Genomic DNA, 23555 nt, shown 5'->3' with positions numbered 1-23555 from the left:
TTTCATATTTCTTCTTTCTCAGCAAGCTGTTTCCTTTTTTCCCCCCTGAAACAGGGTTTCTCTGTGTAACTTTGGAGACTGTCCTGGAACTAGCTTTTGTAGACTAGCCTGACCTCGAACTCACAAAAGTCCGCCTGCCTCTGCCTCTCGAGTGCTGGGATTAAAGGGGTGCGCCACCACTGCCCAGCTCCCCAGCAGGCTTCTTGCTGGCTCCCCTGGTGGTGTGTAGGAGAGAAAGGTTCCTAGATTGAAGGAGGAAAGGAGACTAACACTCCTTCATTTTCTTCCTGTTTCCTCCAAGTCCCCGTGGCAGAGTCTTTTCCTCTCCCAGAGCTCAGTGGGTTTCAGTAGCAGTACCTAAGTCCCTTCTGTTCCTCCCAGAACCAGCACTGTGAGTTCTTCTTTGTCCCCCTCAGAGGCCTGTATCCTTGCCCCAAGTGGTGCTGTTTCAGGCTTCTTAAAGATCATGATTTCAGGTTTATTCCTGGGCTTCCCTCTCCATAAAGGCCAAAGCTGCTTTCCATGATCACTACACCTTTCCAATTTTCCATAATATATCTTCAAATCAAATTATCTCCACTAAAACCACTGACATCATTTCTGACACCGACATGCCCTGCCATTTGTGATTGTTATTCCTTTAGTTACACCAGAGCGTAAGCAGGAGAGCTGCTACAGAGGAGGAGAGAGGTGGGCCAGACTCTGGTGTGAGGGGTGTCTGTGCTGAGAAGGTATCGTGTCTCTAGCAGGAGCTATTGGATCACAACACTCTTGAATCACACACACACACACACACACACACACACACACACACACACACAAGTACCCTGAACTGGAGAAAGCCAGAAATGTTCTCCAGATGATGCAGAAAGCGGCTGAGGGACCTGAAGAACCGCAGCAGTGATCCACACTGACGAGTGGCTGAGAAGCCAGGCAGGTGTGCGTGAGCCTCTCTTGATTCCTCAGAACACCACACCCTGGACGCTGCCATGAAGAAGAATACTTTTGATTGGGCTTCCTCTGCGTGTTTGAAGTTGCCATCATGATAATTCGTGCAATGGACTGGACAGAATAACACAAATGCTTCAGATAATTCATTTTTATTTTGTCAGCAGACACTCTGGGGTCTTACTGTGCACATATAGGAAAGGTCCCTGCTGTCAAAAGAAACTGAAAATATAGCTGGCTATAAAAAGAATCCAATTGAAATGTGGTATAACCTAGTGATAAGGTTCTTTTCCAGTTCCCTGTTTTCTCATTATTAGTGAAGCAATTAAGCATTCTCACCTCTTGGAAGGCAGATATTCAGACCTTCTTGTGTCTTTAATTTGAATGTAATTTCCAGCATTTCCTTTCTTTGTCTTTGGAAAAAATATTGACAATAGGCATCCTACACACACACTTAAATGTATGGGTTTTTTTTTTCTTTCTATCTTTCTTGTTTTGAGACAAGGTTTCTCTGTGTATCCCTGGTGGTCCTGGAACTCACTCTGTAGACCAGGCTGACCTCAGAGATCTCAGAGATCTGCCTGCCTCAGCCTCCCAAGTGCTGGAATTAAAGGCATGTGCCACCGCCTAGCGTAAAGGTATGTCTTAAAGAAGTATTTAAAATGAAAATCAGTGCCAACCACTAAAATCAAGAAATAAAATCTCAAAAGCAGTCTGAGCTGATCAGAGTCCTTAAGTCACATAAATTCCTACCTGGGCCTTTATTATTATTATTATTATTATTATTATTATGTTTTTGTTGTTGTTATTGTTGTTGTTGCTGCTGCTGCTGCTTTTGCTGTGCGCACCTACAAACCCAGCAGAATTTGATTTAAATGGTCTTTAATTTTATGTTTATATTCACCAGCTCGGAGGCTGTATGAGGTACTTTCGTCATAACTGACAAAATGACGGACAGCAAGAGAAGATGTGATTATTTTGGCATATGGTTTCAGCCCACAAAGGTGGGGAAGGCATGACCAAATCTAAGGGGCCAGCATGGCACAGAATCCTCACATCCTGGGGTAACTGAAAAGCAGAGAATTCAACAATAGGCTATAACCCTCAAAGGCCAGCCCCAGTGACCCACCTCGACCAACCAGACTCCGACCACAATAAAACAGCAGCAGTGGGAACCAGGTGTTCATACCCATGAGACCGAGTGGGACGTTTCAGATTTAAGTAGTTACAGAGGCATAAAAACACATGCATCCTTCTGGTGGATGCCTAAAACCGAGGTTGCCGGGAACTAGGTGTGCCTGCATAGCCCAGATAATGCCAAACCGCCATTTCCCAAAGTGCTACCTCCCCAGTTCACACAATTCATCCGGATAAATCCCTTGGCCCTTGGAGCTGGTGTGTGTTTATCTGTTCCCTGTTCCTTTGGGTGTTTGGGCTTTTTGAGACAGGCTCTCACTGTCCTTATCCTCCAGCCACGCCCTCAGACTGTAGTTACTCCCAGGTGGCATCACCAACAGGTAGCCAACTTTTCACCCTAAGATGCTCCAGTGGTGAGTGTGCTGACCTGCGTGGCTTTAATTTTCTCTCTTCTGAATATTAGTGAATGAAGGTCAAATGCTTATTGGCCACTTGTTCTCTTCTTACTTACTCCCGCCTCTCTTCTCTCCTTGCCTTACCCCCCCCCCGCCTCTCCCCCGCCACACCCCAGTCACTAACCCATCACTAACTGGGTTCCTTTCTCCCTCATGGTCTTTGCCTACCCCAGCAGCATCACTGACCCAGGTCTCTCCTCCCTGCTTTTCCTTCTAGGCAGGGTCGGGGTGGCTGGACCTGAGCATCCCGAGCCGGGGGTTCCCCTCGCCCGCGCCGCAGGGCAGCAGGAGCGCTGGCCCCGAGGCTCGGAGCGAGCAGCGCGGTGTTGGCCCCGTCTCCAGGCAGCAGCGGGCGGGGCGGGAGCCGCAGCGGGAGCCGGGGCTGCGGAGGTTGCGGGGCCAGGGGCGCGGTCGCCCAGCAGCGCCGGCAGGTGACGGGCCGTTCCCGGCGGGTGGGAAGGGGCCGCGCGGGGCTGGCTGTACCGAGAACTCCGGGGTCGGCGCGAGGGAGCCGCAGAGCCTGTGGTCCCGGAGGAAGGACAGCGCCCAGGCAGGGCCGCGACCCCCAGGCCGGGCAGCCCGGTTCCCAGCCACTTGTCCGGGCCTCCTACCGGCCACCGCCGAACCTTGAAACGCCCTACAGCCGGTCCTGACCCTTAGAAAGCAGCCGGTCTTGACCCTTAGAAAGAGGCAACGGCAAAACCCTTGTGATCCCCATGGGACAGCAATCAACCTGTTCCAAACAGGGCAACCTTGGATCCGCTATTCATCCTAAGCGGGCCTCCTTGTCCCCCTGCCCTAACGGATTTGTCCCCAAGTAATAGCCTAGACAGAAAGCTGGTGGTTTCTTAGTCCCTAGATACTAGGGGCTGTGCCCATGCCTTCCTTGTTTACTAAGAAGTGGATTGGTCAGGGATCGCAGAGGCCCAACCGTATTTATTTTGTTTTGTTTTCCCCTTGCTTTGGTTTGGTTTTTTTTTTTTTTTTGGTATGGAGTATTACTAGGGAGTTACTCTTGAATTGTAACCACTTACTAAATTTATTGGACGGGTCAGTTCTTATTCTGCTCTGTCTGCCTCTCTCTCTCTCTCTCTCTCTCTCTCTCTCTCTCTCTCTCTCTTCCTCCCTCCCATCCACAGAAAACCCAATTTGGGAGATATTTCACTCTGCTCTTTCACATTCTTCCCGAATTTTATCATTCTTATCAACAACAACTAAATTATTGTCCTATGTGACGTTATTGATTTGTTACTACAAAGAAACCCTGGGTTCTCGTTTAAGGAAAGAGAGAAGGATTTGTATTATCATATAAAAGACAATTCTGAAATGAGCTGCGATTTTTTTCTTGCTGGAGTTGTTGACTAAACCCTGGGTGTCATGAATATTCTATCAGTGACCTATACCCCCTAGCCCTGACTTTTTTAAGCTTGTTTTTCAAGATTTCAAATACAGTCAGTGACCTTTTAAATGACGAAACTGCTGTTTACAGAGACTTAGATTTTTAATTTTTTCATGCTTGCTGCTTTCTAAAAAATACCCTGAAAAGCAAATCGCTATTAAAATATGACAGAATGTGAGTGTGTATATTAAATAAGAGACTGAAGGCAAACTCATCTAAAATTAGGTGATATGTATATTAGTCTACTAAGAGGAAGCTTGAAGTTAAGCAGAGAATCATCCCGTGTTTGTTTAAGTATGAACACTACCCTTTGTCTGTTGTGCTTGTGAAAGTGTTTTCATCCCAGGATTGGACCGTGTCCTTGGAAACCCTAGCAACAAGGTCAATATAATAGTAATTCGAGGAACAGAAATCAGGTCAAGGTATTTAATTAGAAACCAGATTTGCCCAAAGAACATGAGCATGCCAGTCAGAACAAATTTGAGCATAGCTCCAATGGTAAAGGTTTCTGATTCTCTCCTCTCTCTCTCCCACTGACACACACACACACACACACACACACACACAGCATAAAGGCAGTGAGAGAGAAGATAAACCAAAAGAGAAACACTGGGTAGAGATGAAAGGAAATCCACCCCCCAACCATCATCTTCCAATCCTGTGCAAACTCAAAGCATTTTTCTGTAAACCATCATCTTGTGGGTCACTGTTGTAGCCCTTGGAGACAGTGAGGGCTTCCTTGGAATCACACTCTTAAGTAAGTTAGGAGGGATGGACTCCCCTAACTCCTAGCTGTCGTGCAGGCCTGTCTCCCACCTACCCAGCTTTTCTCAAGGACAGTATCTATTCCAGGTAGGTGGACATCCAGCCTGTGCTGTGAGTCATTCAGTGACGGGATTCACAAACCTTTTTTGTTCAACATTTCGGGTTTCTTTGTTGTTGTTGTTGTTGTTGTTGTTATTGTTTGTTTGCAGACAAGCTCTCATGCCGCCAAAGCTGGCCTCCCTCCAAGGCCTGATTTCCCCCTTCCCTCTTCCAAGCGCTTAGCTTCCAGCATGCACCAACACCACTCATTTATTGAACATTTTAAACAATTACGATGACATTGCTGTTGCTGTATAATACGGAGCTGAGACTGATCTCCATATAATGACCCCCCCAAGTTATGCACTCCTCTCTGGCAGCATCCTGGGTAGCAGACCCTGGTCTTGGAGTGAAAGTCTGTGTATTATATACAGTTCTGGTTGGGGAAGTCATGCTTTTCTCTCTGTTACTTTGTAAATGATAAAACCCTAAACCTGTCTGAGTGCATCTGTGGCTGCTGCTGAGCAGAATGTACACACACACACACACACACACATGCACACTTGCCCTGGGCATTTGAAATAAAGCCACAGAAAGCACTGTTCACAATTAACCATTTGGCTTTGTTCCTGCTTGTTTGTAAGAAGCCCTTGGAAGCTGGAAACAGAATCTGCTTTCAAGCAGCCATTTGATTTCCTCAATAAAACCTCATTCGATTACTCGGGGCCGCTTATGGGCCCTAAATCAGATGTGTTTCTGCAGAGAGAAAAACAATCATTTTTCCACTAGGCCTCCCTGGCTCATACACTCAAAAGGGTGCATTCAAAAGCCTGCAGATAATATAACAAGGTTCTCTTGCTCATTGACATTTTTGACAAACATTGACATTATGATTTCAGAAGCCACAGAGTAGCATAAATATAATTTTTAAGCAATTGCTTTTGACAGCTACAATCATAAATGTCGGCTAACTGCTTCTGTTAACAAGAATGTTCCCGTCCGTGTTTCTGTGTTTCAGGATGAGTAAATATAAACCAATTCCCAAGCTCTCCACTCAGTCTCCCGTCCATCATACCAACTTGAAGACCCAGCCTTCGGGCAGACCCTTTAAGGAAGAAGACTTAAATCGGATTTCAAAAGACTCCTTAGAATCAGATTCAGAGAGCCTTCCTCAAGAGATTAAGTCCCAGTCGGAAGTTGAGGACCAAATCCAGGACAAAAATATGGAGCCTGACAGCTTAGAGGAAGGAAGCCTGAGTGAGACAGAAGAGGAAGTGAAGAGAAAAGTGGCCCATGGGGCCAGTAAGGACAACCTGGGAGCGCGTGGTGGTGTAAACCTCAGGTAAGGGACCGGCCTGTGGAAGGCACTGATGCTGACCAGTTTCCGGTACCTTCCCAGGAGAGAAAGGTTGGGCTGTCCTGTGAGCAATGTGCGGAAGGGGGTCTCCAAGCAACTAAGGGCAATATGGCTCCTTGACGTCACTGCATTCTCCCCCACCTGGTCTTTCTCCTCCTGCTTCTCCTCCTCCTGTTCCTCTTCCTCTTCTTTTTTTTTTTTTTTTTGTTGTTGTTGTTTTTGTTGTTGTGGTGGTGGTAGTGGTGGTTTGGTTTTGGTTTTGGTTTTTCAAGACAAGGTATCTCTATGTTACAGTTCTGGCTGTCATACTGGCTTTATAGACCAAGCTAGCCTCAAACTCAAAGAGATCCACCTGCCTCTGCCTCTCAAGTTTGGGGATTAAAGGTGTGCGCCACCACTACCTGGCCCTCCTCCTCTTTAATTAAGCAGTGCTATCCTTATTGACTGGGTGTAGGAACCTCAAGAACATACCTAGAGTACCTACCGGGAGATGTACTGAGGAGGGCCGCTGTTGGTTCCCGGCCACCCAGCTAGTTTAGACCCGCTTGTTTGTCCTGGCCACCCAGAACTGAAATAACCACACAGAGACTGTATTCATTAAATCACTGCTTGGCCCTTTAGCTTTAGCTTCTTATTGGCTAACCCTTACATCTTAGTTTAACCCATCTCCATTAATCTATATATCACCACAAGGTCATGGCCTACCAGCAAAGTCTAAGCACGTTTACCTCTGGGGGAAGCTCCACGGCATCTCTCTGACTTTGCCCTCTTTGTCCCAGCATTCAGTTTAGTCTTCCCCTACCTACCTAAGTTCTGCCTTGCTATAGATCCGAAGCAGTTTCTTTATTCATTAGTGGTAATCATAGCACACAGAGGGGACTCCCACACCAGGGGGAGCCTTCTATAGGTCCCCAGGTATAACCACTGGTGCCAGGAGAGCCTTCTGTAGGTAGCCAAATATAGCCACTGGTACCAGAAGAGCCAGTTGTAGGTCACCAGGTATAACCACCAGTCTTAGTAACTCTTCCTGTTGGTAACTCTTCTTATTGATATGACAAAATACCTGACAGAGGAAGGAGGATTTGTTATTTCCATGGTTCAGAGGGTACAGTCTGTCATGGTGGGGAAGACATGGGAACTGGAGAGACTTGGTCTCTGATGGAGGATGCTCAGGCTGCAGCTTCATGCATAAAACCAGCAGCAAGCAGAGTCATGTGGACCCTGAAGTGGGTGTTTCCATTAATGCCAGCTTGCAAAGACCTGCTTCTCCTAGACAGACCACATTTGCAAAGGTTCCACCACCTCCCAAAATATATCCACTGACTACGGACCACAAACCTATGCAGTCACATTTCACATCTCAAGGGACCTATCCAGGGTGTGGAGAGTCTTGGAAAGATCTCTAAGAGACAAAATTAGCACCTAGATCTGAGGCTTTTCCTTTGTCCTCTCTTTAATTTCTCTGGAGCTATCAAGTTAAATGAAACTTGTCTTCATATTAGGGAGTCTCAAACAGTCAGAAAAAAAAATAAACCTGATAAATGCTGTCACCAATAGGCTGAATGCAGTTGATTGTTTGGGGTTTTTATGTTTGTTTTGTTTTGTTTTTAACTCTTTTACTCTTTTGCTCTTTAAGGGCCCACCACCCAGCTCCCAAATAAATCACTCTTAATCCTATTCTTTCTTATGTATGCGAGGCCCTAGTGTGACTAATTTCTAGCCAGCTTTTCTTAGCTTAAATTGGCCCATCTACCTTTTGTCTCTAGGCTTTTACCTTTTTCTGTTTCTGTATTTTTTTCTTTATTTCTTTCTCTGTGGCTTGCTGTGTAGCTAGTTGACTGGCCCAGGAGTCCTCCTCCTTGTCTTGCTCCTCAACCTCTTGTCCTCCCAGATTTTTCCTCCTCTTCATTCTGTTGCCTGCCAACCCTGCCTATCTTTCCTCCTGCCTTGTTATTGGCCATTTAATTCTTCGTTAGACCAATCAGGTGTTTTAGACAGGCAAAGTAACACAGATTCACAGAGTTAAACAAATGCAACATAAAAGAATGCAACACATCTTTGCATCATTAAACAAATGTTCCACAGCATAAACAAATGTAACACATCTTAAAACAATATCCTACAACAGCTGAAGGCAGAAAAGGTTTTAGGATGACCTTAGCTAAACAAAGTGGTTGAGTCAACTAGGGGCGGAGGGGACAGCGTCATGAACCAGCTTTTCTGGAAACCTGTGCCTTTACATTAGAGAGGGGGATTACCGACTGTGGACAGAGCTGCTGCTAATAATGACTATTACAACAGTATCAATACTGTGGGATTTTAAAAGTCTTTTTTACCCACTGTAATTATACTGTAATTCTGTAGGGAAGGTGTTGTGGTTCCTACTTTAAAGTTGGGGAAATGAAGCTAACAGAGAAGAAATAATTTGCCTAAGGTCATAGTCGTTTGAAGGCATGTTTTTTTTCTTTTGTTATTAATGTCATGTTTTATTGTTTATGTTTTCTAGTACTATGAATCAAACTCAGAGCCTTGGCACACTAGGCAAGCACTCTGCAACTGAGCCAGTAAACTTTTTGACTGTGAAAAATATCTATCCTAAAAAAATACAGGGGAAAAGATGACATAACCCTTAATGCCACATTTACATCAGATTATCTTAGAGTCATAATCATAAATATAATTTAATCATTTCATTGTCGGGGCTGGAGAGATGGCTCCATGATTAAGAATCTGTAGTACTTTTAGAGTGTGGGTCTCCACACCTACAACAAACAGCTCACTGTGCCTGTAACTCTAATTCCAGGGGATCTGACACCTCTGGTCTCTGAAGGTGCCACATCTAACTGCCCATTTCTGTATGCAGATCCACAGAGGTATACATGTCTAAATAAGAAAAATATAGCTTGTACCCTTTTCATACCCTTTCCCCAGCTTCCTCTTCAGAAGTGACCAGATGTCTACTGATGTGGCAGCACACCCTTTCCACTTTCCAGTCTCTCACTTCTCTGTGGGTGCCTGGAATTGGTGACGATATCTGCACAGCCATATGCAGTGTCTCTGTTTCCTTCAGTCGACATTATGTCTGACAGTTTCCCGCTGTGTTTTTGTTTATCTTATAAAGTACGTAGTCTGGAAATAGAGCTTACGCACTTCCTCCTGTATCCTCCTGTAAGGTGCGTGTCTCGCTGCCACGATGACACATTTGATAAGAAGCACCTTACAGAACGGAATGCTGGCTGACTCATGGTGCCAGGGGTACAGCCCAGCATGGCAGAAAGGTCATGGTGGGAACCTGAGGTCACTGGTCTCACAGCATCCATAGTCAGGAGGCAGGAAGGGATGAAGTCTACTGCTCAGTTCAGCCTCCTTGGTATTTATTTGTCCAGCTGTTAGGATGGGGCTTCTGGTGTCAGTTATCTGAGGAATCCCTCACAGCTATGCCCAGAGGTGTGTCTCCTACTTGATTCTAGTTCCTATCAAGCCGACAACCAACATTAGCCCTCACATCTACTGATGAATGTATTTCGGTTGCTCCAATTCTCACACAGGTGCCTGGGTGCATGCTGTGGCTTGTTGGATATGTGTGTTCTGTTAGGGTGTATGTATACATAAATGCGTCATCAAATCTGAGGAGAAAAAACATGTGCCCACAGTGCCTGTGGGTTCCCAGACTTCACGATTGCCTAAACACCTTAAACCTCTACACTCTGAATAGATATAGCCTTCTACTTTTGATCAATTTTAATTGTTTATCGCTCCTCATGACTTGTATGCTTTTAACCAAAGAAGGTTAATTTAGGCATAGTCTTTAGTGACTGATTAATTTCATTTAACAGAATAGCATATTTTTCTGTGCTTATAATTATGACCTTGCCTCATGCTACATGGTATTCAAAAGTCTAGAGATGTTACAGTGTGATTATCTAAGATCATGGGTAGACACCAGCATCCTAGTTGAATTTGTTTTTGTTTTTATAATGAATGTTTAACTGAATTATATATATATGAGATATAACTATATATTTGATGTGTATTTCATGTATATATGAAAGAACTGACAGAGCTCAGTGACAGATTAGCCACAGATATTGAAGAAGCAAGGAAAGCCACTGACTAAGAGTAATAACAGTTATCATGCAGAGAACTTCTCTCATGAGCCCGTCATTGTAGTCCATACTTTGCATATGTCACCTCATTTAATCCTGTGGAGTCCTGGTAGGTAGATACTAGAGTCAGCCTGTCTTGGAGGTTGTCAGTGAGGCTTCAGGATGTTGCCTTAAGGCCCAGTCCTGCATCTAGGGAGTACATGAGCAGAGCACTCATGCAATCTGACTTGCTGCTCTGTGTTCTCTTCCTGGCTCTGATGTGGAAGATTTGTCGTCTTCATGATATATCATAAGTGGTAATAGTTTTACTTAAAGAAATGAGGACATCAGAAAGGAAGTCTTTTATTGCAGTTGTTTCTCATGTTTTTTTGTATGGACGAGTGTTTTATCTGCATGTATGTATGTACACCAATGTGTGCAACTTCCACAGAAGCCAGAAGACGATGTCAGATCCTGTTGAAGGGGGCTGCTTGTTTGTCTCAGCCGCCCAAAATGTAAATAATCACACAGAAAACAGATTTATTATTTAAATCACTGCTTGGCCCATTAGCTCTAACTTCTTATTGGCCAGCTCTTACATATTGATTTAACCCATTTCTATTAATCTGTGTATCGTCACGAGGCTGTGGCTTACAGGCTAAAATTCCAGCGTCTGTCTCTGGTGGGGGCTACATGGCTTCTCTCTGACTCCGCCTCCTTTCTCCCAGTATTCAGTTTAGTTTTCCCCGACTATCTCTGTTCCCCTATAGCTCTGCTATAGGCCCAAAGCAGTTCCTTTATTAAGCAATGATATTCACAGAATACAGAGGGGACTCCCACATCAAGATCCCTGGGAGCTGGAATTAGAGATGGTTGTAAACTGCCATGGGGTGCTGGGAATCTTACCTGGGTCCTCTGCAAGATCAGCAAGTGCTCTTAGCCATCTTTACAGTCCCCAAGTCTTCTGCCTTGTACAAATGACTTTTAAGATGAGGAGACCAAGAGAAGACTCCACTGAATCACCTCTTTTCCCCAGTTATTGACAGTTTCTTCTTTTTGTACCATGCTCAGCAGGCACCAGATTTTAACCTTGTTCAAATTTCCCAGGGATAGTGTGATTACTAAAGACATCTCAAAATGAAGGTTGTACTTCCAAAAAGTCAAAATTATGGCTAGATCCTTCATCTTCTGGTTCAGAGGCTCTTAGATAATTCAGTTTTCCTCGATTGCGCTGCCGGGGTAATGTTTAGTGATAGACTGTAAACTGTAGGGCAGGGTTAGGACAGACTACACTCAGTACCTGTTAGAAGGTACTGCTCCATTGACTGGCTGTGAAAGGACCAGTTCTGCACTACAAAGGAAAAGAGAACTGAAGGTTTGTCCAAATAATGTCTCAAAAATGCAATTCAAGAGTGGTTGGGTATCGATCCATTCTCTGCCTCCTATTAGTTATACGGTCTTTTTGTAGGTTTTCTCTCACTCAAATCTAAGTAGTTATGAGCTGTGGGACAAATAAATTGATCTCGGGCTCTCAATATAAAATTGAAGGAGACTTTCATTTCTGCAAGGTAGATGGCATTCTGGGGATTGTAGTTCAAAACAAAAATTAGTCCAGGCCTGGTCTTAAACCAAGACAAACCTTTCTTCTTGCTTTGATAAGCAATCGTTTTAAAAGCTGCCTGACAAATCACTTAGCCTCACACTTAGGTTTTGATGTGAGTAGAACCTCCAGAAGTCAAAGCCACAGTTCAGGGCCCATGGATTAGAGAAAGCCCTTTACTTAATGGAAATTGGAGCACCATTGGCAGTGGTGAGTGAATCAAGAGTGGAGGAGGATCATCATGTGATAATCCTTAAGCCCCACTCCAGAGTGAGCCTCATGACACTCGGCACTCACAGAGACGCAGATCAATGTAATACCAGGACGTCAGAAATAACCTCTTTAGTCCTGAAGCCTTCTGAAGTCGTGTGTATTCTAAAAAAAAGAAAAAAAGAAAGAAAAACAGAAAGCAGCCATCCAGTACCTAATGTATGTGCGTAATAAGGTCTTGTTTATAGGAATATTTATATAATTCTTTCAGTTATAAACCTACTTGCTTCATATGTATTTCCTCTATCTTAGTTGGAGCTTCTAGATCGGCTTACTTCAATTTTAAAAACTGAGTCCTTAGTATGGTGCTTGGGCGTGAATTCGGGACTTCACACAGGTGACCCTCACATGTGATTCCCCGCCCTGAGCATTTTTCCCCATTACTTTGCAGATGAAGAAACTGAGGATCCTTAACATGTGCAGAGCCCATAAGCTGCTCAGATGACTCAGCTCAAGGCTCTAATTGTGACTGTGTAATCATGGGTCTAAAATGTCTGACCATCAGGTTCTCACTTAGCACCAAGCTTGATGACCCAGATAGGAGGAGGAAAGAGCTGACTCCCACAGTTGTTCTCTGACCCCAACATGTGCAGAAGTGTGCACCCTCACACGCGTGAAGTGAATTAGCCAGCACAGCAAAAGAAATATGCAATCATGGATTCCACTTTACCAACTAGTAGAACATTAAAGACAGGGCTGTTGAGATGGCTCCGTAGGTAAAGACACCTGCTAGCAAGCCTGAGGACCTCAGTGTGAATCCTCTGGACCCACATGGGAGAAGGAGAGGATCAACTCCCACAAAGTGTCCCTGACCTCCACACCTGCCCTGATTGAGATGTATACACACACACACACACACACACACACACACACACACACACAGAGAGAGAGAGAGAGAGAGAGAGAGAGAGAGAGAGAGAGAGAGAGAGAGAGAGAAATTACAGAGACATAAAGACTGAAGATAGCACAATCTCAGGATGGACTACTGAAGCCAGAGTAATTGTACATGTGGAATTATGCATTTTATAAAGCAACACAGTTGTCTAAAGGCTACCGAGTCCTCTGAATAAGTAGACATTTACTGTATTTCTCATAGGGCAGTGAGGGCAGGGGACATCAACCCTTATTCTTAAGCAATTCCCCTGAGACACAGCCATGCTTCTGCTAGAGTGCTCTGTGGTAGTTTTCTCTCACATCACCTGGAGAACACAAGGGCTTGTGTCCTACCTAAGGATGCATCGTGATCTAGGTAGGTGTTAGTGGGGGTCAGGTAGCATGGTGAGCCATTACTAGTTTCAGTTAAGCATTCAAGAACTGTTGGGAAGGAGTGGGGGACTGACTTGCTAATAATCAACATTTTTTTAACTGTGTTATAGGATACATTTCTCCTCCTCCCCTCCTCCGGGGTGCTTTATAGTATGTTGCTTCTAGTAATAATGCAAGAGTCAGGAAAGTATTGGATGATGAATTCTAGGGCTTGAAAATGGGTATTGAACAGTCAACACAAGCATGGTGAGTAGAGAAGTGATGGTCAAATATCGGGAGCTTTCTTTTCTTTCAGATTTCCCCAGCTCTTCTCCTTTCTTTTTTCCCTCCAGCTGCTTTCTAGAACTCGGGAAATATTTAAGCTGAGACAGACTCATGTTCCTTATAAGGGTTGTGGATTTTTTTTGGGGGGGGGGAAGTTCGAGACAGGGTTTCTCTGTAGCTTTTGGAGCCTGTCCTGGAGCTAGCTCTTGTAGACCACGATGGCCTCGAACTCACAGAGATCCACCTGCCTCTGCCTCCCAAGTGCTGGGATTAAAGGCGTATGCCACCACTGCCCGGCTTTTTTTCTCAGCAGCTTGAAATGTAAGAAAGACATTTAAGGCTGGTTCAAATGTTCTAGGATCACAAAAACCATTCCAGAAAGTTCTAGGAATTAGCTTTTATTCTGGGTCATTTCTGATGTCATTTATCTATGTTAATTTCTGTGGTCTATCAGTGTCCAATCTCCTTAAATGTATTGCCCTGTATACCACATTCTAGGGATCTTAGATGATTGGGGGGTAGAGATAGAAGTTAAAACCTTATTTATTCCAAACCGTGTGGGAAATAGCTATACCAGAGTGGTGCTTTTTGCTGTTAAGAATTAGCTGTTTCCGCTCTACATTCATTCGTCTGCTCACTAACTTCTTCTTAGTTAAACCCTGATGCATTCCTCAGAGCGGGCGTGGTGCCATCCCGACAGGTGGATTGTCATAGAGAAAGTCAGGAGCATGTCAGAGCATGGATTGTGTCTATTAAAGGCCAAGCCGCGGAGGCTCATGGGGACTCTCCACTGTTGCCCCCAGAGATATCTGCTAGTTCTTTACTCATTTATTTCAAAACTGGTATATGTTTTTGTACTCAAATAAATAAACAGTTTAAAAAACAAAAACCTAAGAAGGTACAATTTATTACCCACAATCCTGTGAATTTATCAAGAAGATTATAACAAGTTACAAAGAGATAGTTCAATTTATGACCTATTTCTACTTCCTCTCAAGTTGAAAATTATAGAAAACTTTGATTAGTATAATTTTCAACCTCATTTCTTTTTTTAAAAAAGTAGTAATTTATTTGTGTGACGAGCACACATATCATGGTGCAGTCACAAAAATCAGAAGACAACTTTTGGGGCTTAGTTCTCTTCTATCACATGGGTCAGGAGGATAGAGCGCCTTTCTTTGTGAAGCCATATGGTCATTTGATGTAGAGTCTCACAGGGTAACTTAGGCTGGGTTTGAACTCGTGGAAGTCCTTCTTAAATACTGAGATTCCCACTGTGGGTTGTCAAACCCAGTTAAATACATTTTGGTTTTAGTTATTATAATCTTGTTAGTATAATTTTTAACATATTGCATTTAAATTAAGTGATTTTCCTCATAATTACTAGCATCACAAAGTTTTGCACAATAATCCCACCCTAACTCATCCAGTGATAGATTCTTAGACCTTTTAGAGCCTGAGAGTCAGCCAGTTTTCCTGCTATTCAAAAGGTGGAGCCATGACCTAGAGAAATAGAGACTTGCTGAAGCTCAGTCAGTGACGGAACATGGCCACAGGGCATCTTAGTTACTTTTCTAATTGCTGAGAGGAGACACTGTGACTGAGGGGAATTATTTAAAATGTCCTTTAATTGGGGGTCTGCTTACAGTTTCAGAGGCTGAGTCCATGACCATCACGGCAGGGAGCATGACAGCAGGCAGGCAGGCATAGCACTGGAGCAGTAGACAAGAGCTTACGTCTGATCTACAAGTTTGTGGCAGAGAGAGGCTAGGCTTGGCATGAGCTGCTGAAACCTCAAAACCCACCTCTTCGAACAAGGCTACATTTCCTAATCCTTCCCCAAACAATTTCACCAACTAGGGGCCAAGCACACAAATACATGAGCCTACAGTGGCAATGCTCTCTCAAGGCAGCACACCAGAGTAAGACCTGTCTATTCTTTTTTCCATGATATCAAGTAGAAATTCCAATATCATTAATCTGACATTTAAAATGTAAAATGTACACTGTCTAAAGAAGGTATAAATACCTAAAAGTCTTAAAAGTTAACACCTTGGGCTACAGATGTGGCTCAATTGGTAGAGTGCTCGCCTAGGATGCACAAAGTCTTGGGTTCAATCCCCAGCACTGCAGAAACTGGGCGTGGTGGTGTATTTTGTAATCCCAGGACTAAGGAGTGTGAGTCAGGAGGATACAAAATTCATTCTCAGCTAATAAGAAGCTCACGGCAAAAGACGCACGCCTTTAATCCCAGCACTTGGGAGGCAGAGGCAGGCGGATCTCTGTGAGTTCAAGGCTCACAGAGTTCAAGGCTTACAAGAGCTAGTTCCAGGACAGGCACCAAAGCTACACAGAGAAACCCTGTCTCGAAAAACTTAAAAAGAGAAAGAACAATACCCAAGAGTGGTGTTGCTGGGTCCTGAGGTAGGTTCATTCCCAGTGTTCTGAGATACCACCATATTGATTTCCAGAGTGGTTGTACAAGTTTGCATTCCCACCAGCAAGGGAGAGTGTTCCCCTTACTCCGCATCCTCTCCAGCATAAACTATCATTGGTGTTTTTGCTCTTAGTCATTCTGACTGGTGTAAGATGGAATCTCAGAGTCATTTTGATTTTCATTTCCCTGATGGTTAAGGATGTTGAACATTTCCTTGAGTATCTTTTGGCTATTTGAGATTCTTCTGTTGAGAATTCTCTGTTTAGATCTGTACCCCTTTTTTAAATTTGATTATTTGGAATTTTAATGTCTAATTTCTTGAGTTCTTTATATATTTTGGAGATCAGTCCTTTGTCTGAAGTGGGATTGGTAAAGATCTTCTCCAGTTCAGTAGGTTGCCTTTTTGTCTCATTGACTGTGTCCTTTGTTTTACAGAAGCTTCTTACTTTCAGGAGGCCAGAGCCTCAACTTTTAAGACTTTGAGGTATTTATGCCTCTTTTAGACAATGTATATTTTACATTTTAAATATCACATTAGTGGTATTGGAATTTATATTTAACATCATGGGAAAATCAGTAGACAGACCTACAGTTTCTGCGTGAAAATCAATGTTTCTGGGAAGGAAAGGCACATTATCTCATTAAAGGGATAATTGTTCTTCTTAACATGGCATTAAGGGACTCCGTCTTCCTGAGAAGTGGTTCCTTAGCCAGATGACTGACCAATCCAACTGGATTGATTCTTATGTTTTGAGTAGCTTGGAATGTTAGGTTCATACCCAGACCAGCAGTAGACTCCATTGACCAGGAGAAGCCTTTCCCTAATGGGATTCAGCAGAACCCTGATCAAGACTACTGTAACAATCTGGCATTTCTTATGCCGGTGTAGTCCTCGTTCTGCGCAAGTGGCATCTTGGTAGAAGTGGGGAGTTAGGGCTTCACGCTGCGACCATTAGCACTCCAGTGCTCTTTAGATAACTTATCTTTCCTTTATTCACAGGTTCACCTTCAATTAAAATATGGGCCTAGCAATAACTTGGGTCAAATGCCTGGTTATAGCAGTCACAAATCTGTTGTTGAAGCCCATTCTAGTGGCGCACACCTTTAATCCCAGCCTTTGGGAGGCAGAGGCAAGTGGGTCTCTGTGAGGTCAAAGCCAGTCTGGTCTGCATAATGAACACTAGGATAAGAATGAGGGCTATGTGGAGAGGCCCTGTCACAAACAAAACAAAACAGTAACAAAAGAACACAAACCTGTTGTTAAGGAAAAAAAGGGGGGGATTTGGATGAAAATTATCTAAATAATGTAACTGCTGTAAACAAAGTTTACTACATAACAATTAACCCATTCACTTGAGTGTGTTTCTATAGGCAGGTTTTACCTTCAATTCATCGAGCTATTATTTTTCTATTAAAACATTTAATGATTTAAGTAAAATAAATGACTCCATTAAACAGAAATTCGTGAGTTACAAATAATCTCCACAAAGTGTGTCCGCGGAAATATTTTATTTCATACCTGCAAAAGTGACTTTTTAATCTTTTGGATTTGTTGCATTTGATTTCCTTAAAAGCCATGGATAAGAAGAGCGAGATGAGGCAGGATGAGGCAGAGACCGCCGTGTTTGTGGTTCCTTTAGAAAGCAGCACAAACTCTACCCTGAAACAAAAACTGAATTTGCTGCTCGTGTGCATAAAAGATTTAATGGCATATAAATTGGGAATAATTACTCTGTTTCAAAAGATTAAATAAAACCTCAATCAGTAATAATATGTGCGGTTTCCATCTAACTGCCTGCTTAGCATGAAGTGGCGAGTAAGTGACAGCTAACCGACGAGGGCTCTGCTTTTATTCCCCTCAACAGGCAAAATGGCCAGTTATTGAATATTTTATTGTGAGTGCAAAGGATGTTAATTGAACTAGAAACATGCTCTAATTTTAGTAATTTTTTGATTGAATACAAACTGAGTATGAGGCTCTTCATTAAATGGAGATTTGATTTTATTTTGTTTGAAGTTATCACAGCACGGACTCAAACATAGTCCATTAAAGGCAGCAAAACCCCACTGAACGCAAGAGAGATGCTCCCCCCCTCCCCCCAACTCCCTCTCCTCTCTGCATCTATTTCTACCCTGAGCCTCTGAAGAGGAGCCCCGACATCTGTTGTCTGAAGGGTAACAAAGGAGTTGAGTTCTCGTTGTCTGTGTGACCTTCCTATCGGATGAGGAGGGGAAGAGGAGCCTGTTTTGTGTGCAGATGATGGCCAGTGAAAGAGCACTTCACACTCATTTTGTCCCTGTGTGTTGACCCAGACTGCAGAACACAATCGGGCTTCTTAGCACACGAGCGCAGGACAATGAGGTCCTTTAGTATCATGTTCTGTTTCAACAATTCGATTTATTTCTGGGAAGCATTGCAGGTTTTCATGCACATGCTTTTGAAAAAAATAAAAATAAAAAAAAGAACATAAAGCCTCCCATCAGTTTCACCGTGTCTTCCATTTGAAAGGGCGAAGGGGCTGTTTGGAGACAACAATTGGTGGTGTCGATGGCACTGAGTCCTTAAAGCTTTCATGGGAACCATGGTTGTTTTGGTTTTGGTTCTGTATAATCCACGCTTTTCCTGGTGCTTCCCTTCTGACAGTTGATTCAGAAGCATGTTTCTCAGCAACCCAGTCTCTTCTCGTTTGTCCCCAGCCCCTTCCGTATTGTCTAGTTTCTGCTTAAAACATGGAGGTCTGTAGGTACGATGATCTTCCAAGCTGCAGTTTCTTTAAAAAAGGCAATGCATTAGGGCCCCCAGGTTATGGGTTTTCTGGAAGGTACAGAACAATTTAATTCTATTACTTGTATCTCCCTTACCAAGTTTTAGTGGTTGTTAAAATATTTTGCCATGTGGATTCACTGATATTTCTTAAACCCATTTCCTAAATTATGGTTCAGACATTTCCCACAGAACCTAAGTTTTGACTAAAAATCCAATTTTAATGGGTGTTGTGTCTTTCAGGCCATTAGGGCATCACTTAGAGCCTGGAGCCCTTAAAATATCTTAAGCCCTTGGGGAGACAATGATCCCTTGAGCTCCATCAGCAGGAAGCGTAGTACACAACAACTGTGCTATGTCCTGGAGACTGAGTGCAGTTGGCAGTGAGCAAAACCCAGACAGAGCTCATTGCTGTGCTCTCTGGGCTACTGTTTGCTCCATCCTTACTCTGTGCCTGCACAGACGTTAAATAATCACTCCCAAAGCTATCAGTGGCACCAGAAGTTAAGGGTCGGAAATTCTGTTCTAGATCTAGTTCCTTGTACAATCCACTGTAACATCTCCCAGAACCAGAAGACGCCATGTCGCTGTGCCAAGAAGGAAGGCAGCATGCACACAGCTGGCTGTCTGCCATCACTGTTTGATGTTCAGTGCCATGAGCAGTTGGACTGATCCAGTGTTTCCCATGTAATCACAAGGCTAATACATTCCCTTCAAATATCGAAGGCCCTGTGTTATCTTACCGTGACCGTGATGAGATGCTAGAAATAAACACCTTGAAAGGAGGAGCCATCTCTGGACTCAAACTCCCATAGCTCTTTGACTCTGTTTCCTTAGGCCTGTGCCAATATCGAGGCAAGAGCACCTGTGAGAGGAGTCTGTTCACCCCGTGGATTCCAGGAAGCAAAGAGAGAGCAAGTTCTAGTAGCCCAAAGGGCACAGCTCCAGTGACTTAGAGTCCCCATGAGGCTCCATCTCCTATAGGTTCAACCACTTCTCAGTACTGTCACAAGCTGGAGACCAAACCGTCCACACATGGGCCTCTCCGGTGCATTTAAAACCCTATCGATAGCAACTGCCTTGGGAGGAAAAAGTTACCCAGTATCTTAGGTTCACAGGATAGCAAGATTGGAATGGATTTGGAGATATTATTGAACAATTGAATACGGATCACCGTTGACTCTAGGTGATTATAAGCCAGCATGTGGGTCCTAGGAACCGAACCCCAGGTCCTCTGTAGGAGCAATAAGTGCTCTTAGCCACTGAGTCATCATCCCTCCAGCCCAGCAATACCCCGTTTAGTCACCAAGAAGACTGTTCAAAACTGTCTTCAAAAGAGTGGCGGGGGGGAGGCTGGAGAGATGGCTCAGAGATTAAGAGCATTGCCTGCTCTTCCAAAGGTCCTGAGTTCAATTCCCAGCAACCACATGGTGGCTTACAACCATCTGTAATGGGGTCTGGTGCCCTCTTCTGGCCTGCAGGCATACACACAGACAGAATATTATATACATAATAAATAAGTAAATAAATATTTTAAAAAAAGAGTGTGTGTGTGAGGCTGACCTGAAGCTCATTCCTTTGCTGTCCCTAACTGGCTACTAGTCTTCTGTCTGTAATTAATCACTCAGATAATTTAGCTAAGCTCAAATTCTTCCAGAGTTATGAGGTCCTTGCATCATTTCTTCAGCCTTAGGTCGAAGCCATGGCTTCCTGCAGAAAGTTCTCCCCAACCTCTCGAGAAGCAGGCGTGGTCCCTCCTGAAGCCAGGCGGCCCCGTGGTCGCCACCAGAGCAGGCGTCACTCTACAGAGTTCATTGCTGGTTTTCTTTGTTTCTCCAATACTGTGCTACTTAGCCACGTGTCTCCCCAGCTTAGCAGGTGCTCAGGAAACACTTGTCAAACCCAGCAGTGAACTAATGAATAACAGAATAAAGTTAGATCCAGTTTTTCCTTTCCGTAAACCACAGATGTGGAAATACAGCTTTTGTTTGTTTAAAGTTGTATTTGCTTGAAGATAATAATTGAGCCGTCTTCTCCATGTAAACAGCTGCAATTGAACCTTAGGTCACTCAGTGTGAGATAAACCCTAAAATCATCCACTAATTTGCCCCAGTGCAAGAAGCTTCTTCATGTTAAGATTGTAATTATGTTGCTACTTTTTAAAATATAAATATCAACTGTTGTATTTGTGTTGGGGTATTTATGGAGATCCAGTTATTTATTCTAGAGGCGTTTAGCTTATATGCCCTAGAACACTGCCCTGTGCTAAGGCGGAGATTAGGAAAGGAAGGCATACCACAGTCCTTGCTGCCCAGGACCTTAGCTAGCCGAGAACACCATCACGGTGAGCAGTTAACGAGTGTGTGCAGTGTATTTAAGATAACAACTTCCTGCCAATCTTTAGGTCAGCCTTGAGAAGTGGAAGAAATACAGCAGTCCCATTTGAGACAAACCCCCCTCGAAAATGAAAGGTCAAAGGCCCAGTGACCAAATACATTAGTTTTTAGGGCAGACAACCCGCAGGAGGGACCAACCCATCATGCCCTGACAGGCTGTCTTGTGGTGTCAGTGTGGGAGAGCTCATTCCTGAAAGATGGACCATTCTCCCTCTGCAGTTTTGCTGGAGAAGAGCCCACCTAGGAAGAGAAAATGCTGCCTGCAGCCAAAGGTTTCCCGCCTTCTTTGGACAGCTAAAAAACTCGCAATGACAACTTCGTAAAGCTGACGAGTGTCGGCTTCTTGTCCAGTTTTTGCTTTACATCGAATCAAAGAAATCTAGGTCCACATTAAGATGGGCAAATTAGCATTATAGAGACCATTAGTTTGTTTACCCAGCATAAAATTATGTCCTCTGTAAACGGGAATATCAAATAGCATAAAAAGCTGGGTGATTTACATTTTCTTTTTGATTAGAGGATTGCTTCCACTGTCCTCAGCAAGGAAAAAATCTCTCCCATTTAGCTTCTGAAGATCAAAGAGGCCATTAAATATGCCATATTACCAGCTTTCTTTATTTTTTTTTCTCTATTTCAGTTAAGACGAGAGGGCTACTTTACAAATTGAGACTGTCACAGGCAGAAGGGAAGACTTTATTTGGGGTCTGGTTTACTTCCTTCAGAAAGGACCACGTGCTTAATCTTAATAACGTGAGACTGTCCTAGAACTTGAGGCCCAGGCTGACCTGTCCTCCGAGGTTCATGTGCGTGGCCCTGACAACCAACATATCTAAGTCACAGTCTGAGTCTAAGCTGGTGGATTTTTTCTGTGGAACATTTGGTAAAAATCTATGGATAAGAGGAAGGGAAACCCACAATTCCTGGAAAGAAAGATGAGCCTGTGTAGACATTCAATTGGGATAAAAACCTGGTTTTTCTCCTGAGGGGAGAAATTCAAGGCGATACTAGGACCTAGAGAGAAATATCCAAATGTGCATATAACCAGCTAAGGTGTAAATTGTTGAGTTTCTCTTCCTTCCTTCCTTCCTTCCTTCCTTCCTTCCTTCCTTCCTTCCTTCCTTCCTTTCTCTTTCTCTTTCTCTCTTTCTTTCTTTCTCTTCCTTCCTCCACCCCCCTCTCTCCTTCCTTTTTTTTTTTTTTGAAACAGCGTTTCACGTAGCCCAGCTTGCCCTTCAATTGCCTTTTAACCAAGGATAACCTTGAATTTCTGATTCTCCCACCACCACCATCTTTCAGTGCTGGAACTATCAGGGTGCTCAGCCATGCCTAATGCTGGGGACAGACTGAACTACAAGCCGGCTGGCCAGTGTGAACTGTACTTCTGTCTTCCGCAGGACACACCAGATCATCATGGCGATGCTTGAGTAATAAGACTCTTTGACATACTGCCTTACCGTTGCAGATGTTTCGTTTGCGTCTGCTTTCCTGCTTTTAGAATTTAGGTGGTGTCCATTTTTGCAACAGATTTCCATGAACTTGGGTAATTAGACCTCTTCTGTGGTTCTAATTTGAGTCTTAGAGGCACCTGCACCATCTTATAGTGTAAGGGAAATTAGAGGACAGAAACTGAGGTTGACTTTGAATAAAAATGATAAAGGAAATAAAATGAGTAAATTCATTTATTTATTATTCTGTGAACTTTATAGTGGGCCTTTCTCAGTTGGGGACTGTCCCTTTAGGGTAAACCCCTGGGGAAATTCACCATAATTAAGGGCATCTTGTTTCTTTTCTGCTTTTGACAGCCAGCATCATGCAGAAGACAAATATTCAGACCTCCGGTATGATCCCAATTGGAAGGATAAGAGAGAGGAGGTGCAGCCATTGGCTATGGAGGCCTTGCCAGGGTCTGCCGACAGCTCTTCAGAAAGCCTGCCTCTGGCCCCACTCTACCCTTCCAGGGAGCCATCAATGGGACTCTCCGCAGAGAACAGCAAAGGGAAGAGGAGTCCTCAGAGCGAAGCCTCCCTACTTGGAAGCGAGTTCCTAAGCCCAAAATATGAGTGTGGCACCCGTCAAAATGAGTCCCTTTCGGAACTAAGTGACAGTGACCAGGAGGAGAAGTCCAGCAACCTCTCCCAGTACCTGAAGAGCTCAAGTTCACACAACGAAGTTTTCCTGCTGGGATCACGGGGGCCCCGGAGAAGGAAGTCGAAACAATATTTTGTGGAAAAAAACAAGCTGACTTTGGGATTACCGACTCCTAAACCAGACTCTTACCTTCAACTTCATAATAAAAGAAGAGGAGAGACCCGCCTTGAACAGGTGCGTAGCCCCTGCTGAAGCATCCCCTCTAAGTTGCCCCGGCATTTGCGC

The 23555-nt window shown here is 43.9% G+C and overlaps 1 protein-coding gene across 2 annotated transcripts in view; it reads left to right on the top strand.

Moving 5' to 3' along the window:
* Positions 1-2698: 2698 nt before the first annotated feature.
* The window catches only part of Jhy (junctional cadherin complex regulator), a 65597-nt gene continuing 44740 nt past the window's right edge, over positions 2699-23555 (top strand). The window contains exons 1-3 of one of the 2 annotated variants that reach the window (XM_005347138.3): positions 2699-2971; positions 5762-6085; positions 22985-23504. In XM_005347138.3, coding sequence (XP_005347195.1) covers positions 5763-6085; positions 22985-23504 — 843 coding nt within the window. In that variant the 5' untranslated portion in view covers positions 2699-2971; position 5762. Of the gene's footprint in view, positions 2972-4707; positions 4792-5761; positions 6086-22984; positions 23505-23555 lie in introns of those variants that run through there. The other variant, XM_026778913.1, reaches the window with a different exon arrangement.

The sequence above is a fragment of the Microtus ochrogaster genome, chromosome 5, assembly GCF_000317375.1.
Source record: "Microtus ochrogaster isolate Prairie Vole_2 chromosome 5, MicOch1.0, whole genome shotgun sequence".
NCBI classification, from domain to species: domain Eukaryota; kingdom Metazoa; phylum Chordata; class Mammalia; order Rodentia; family Cricetidae; genus Microtus; species Microtus ochrogaster.
Note: the sequence above shows the minus strand (reverse complement) of the source record. Positions and strands in the feature narration are given on the sequence as shown.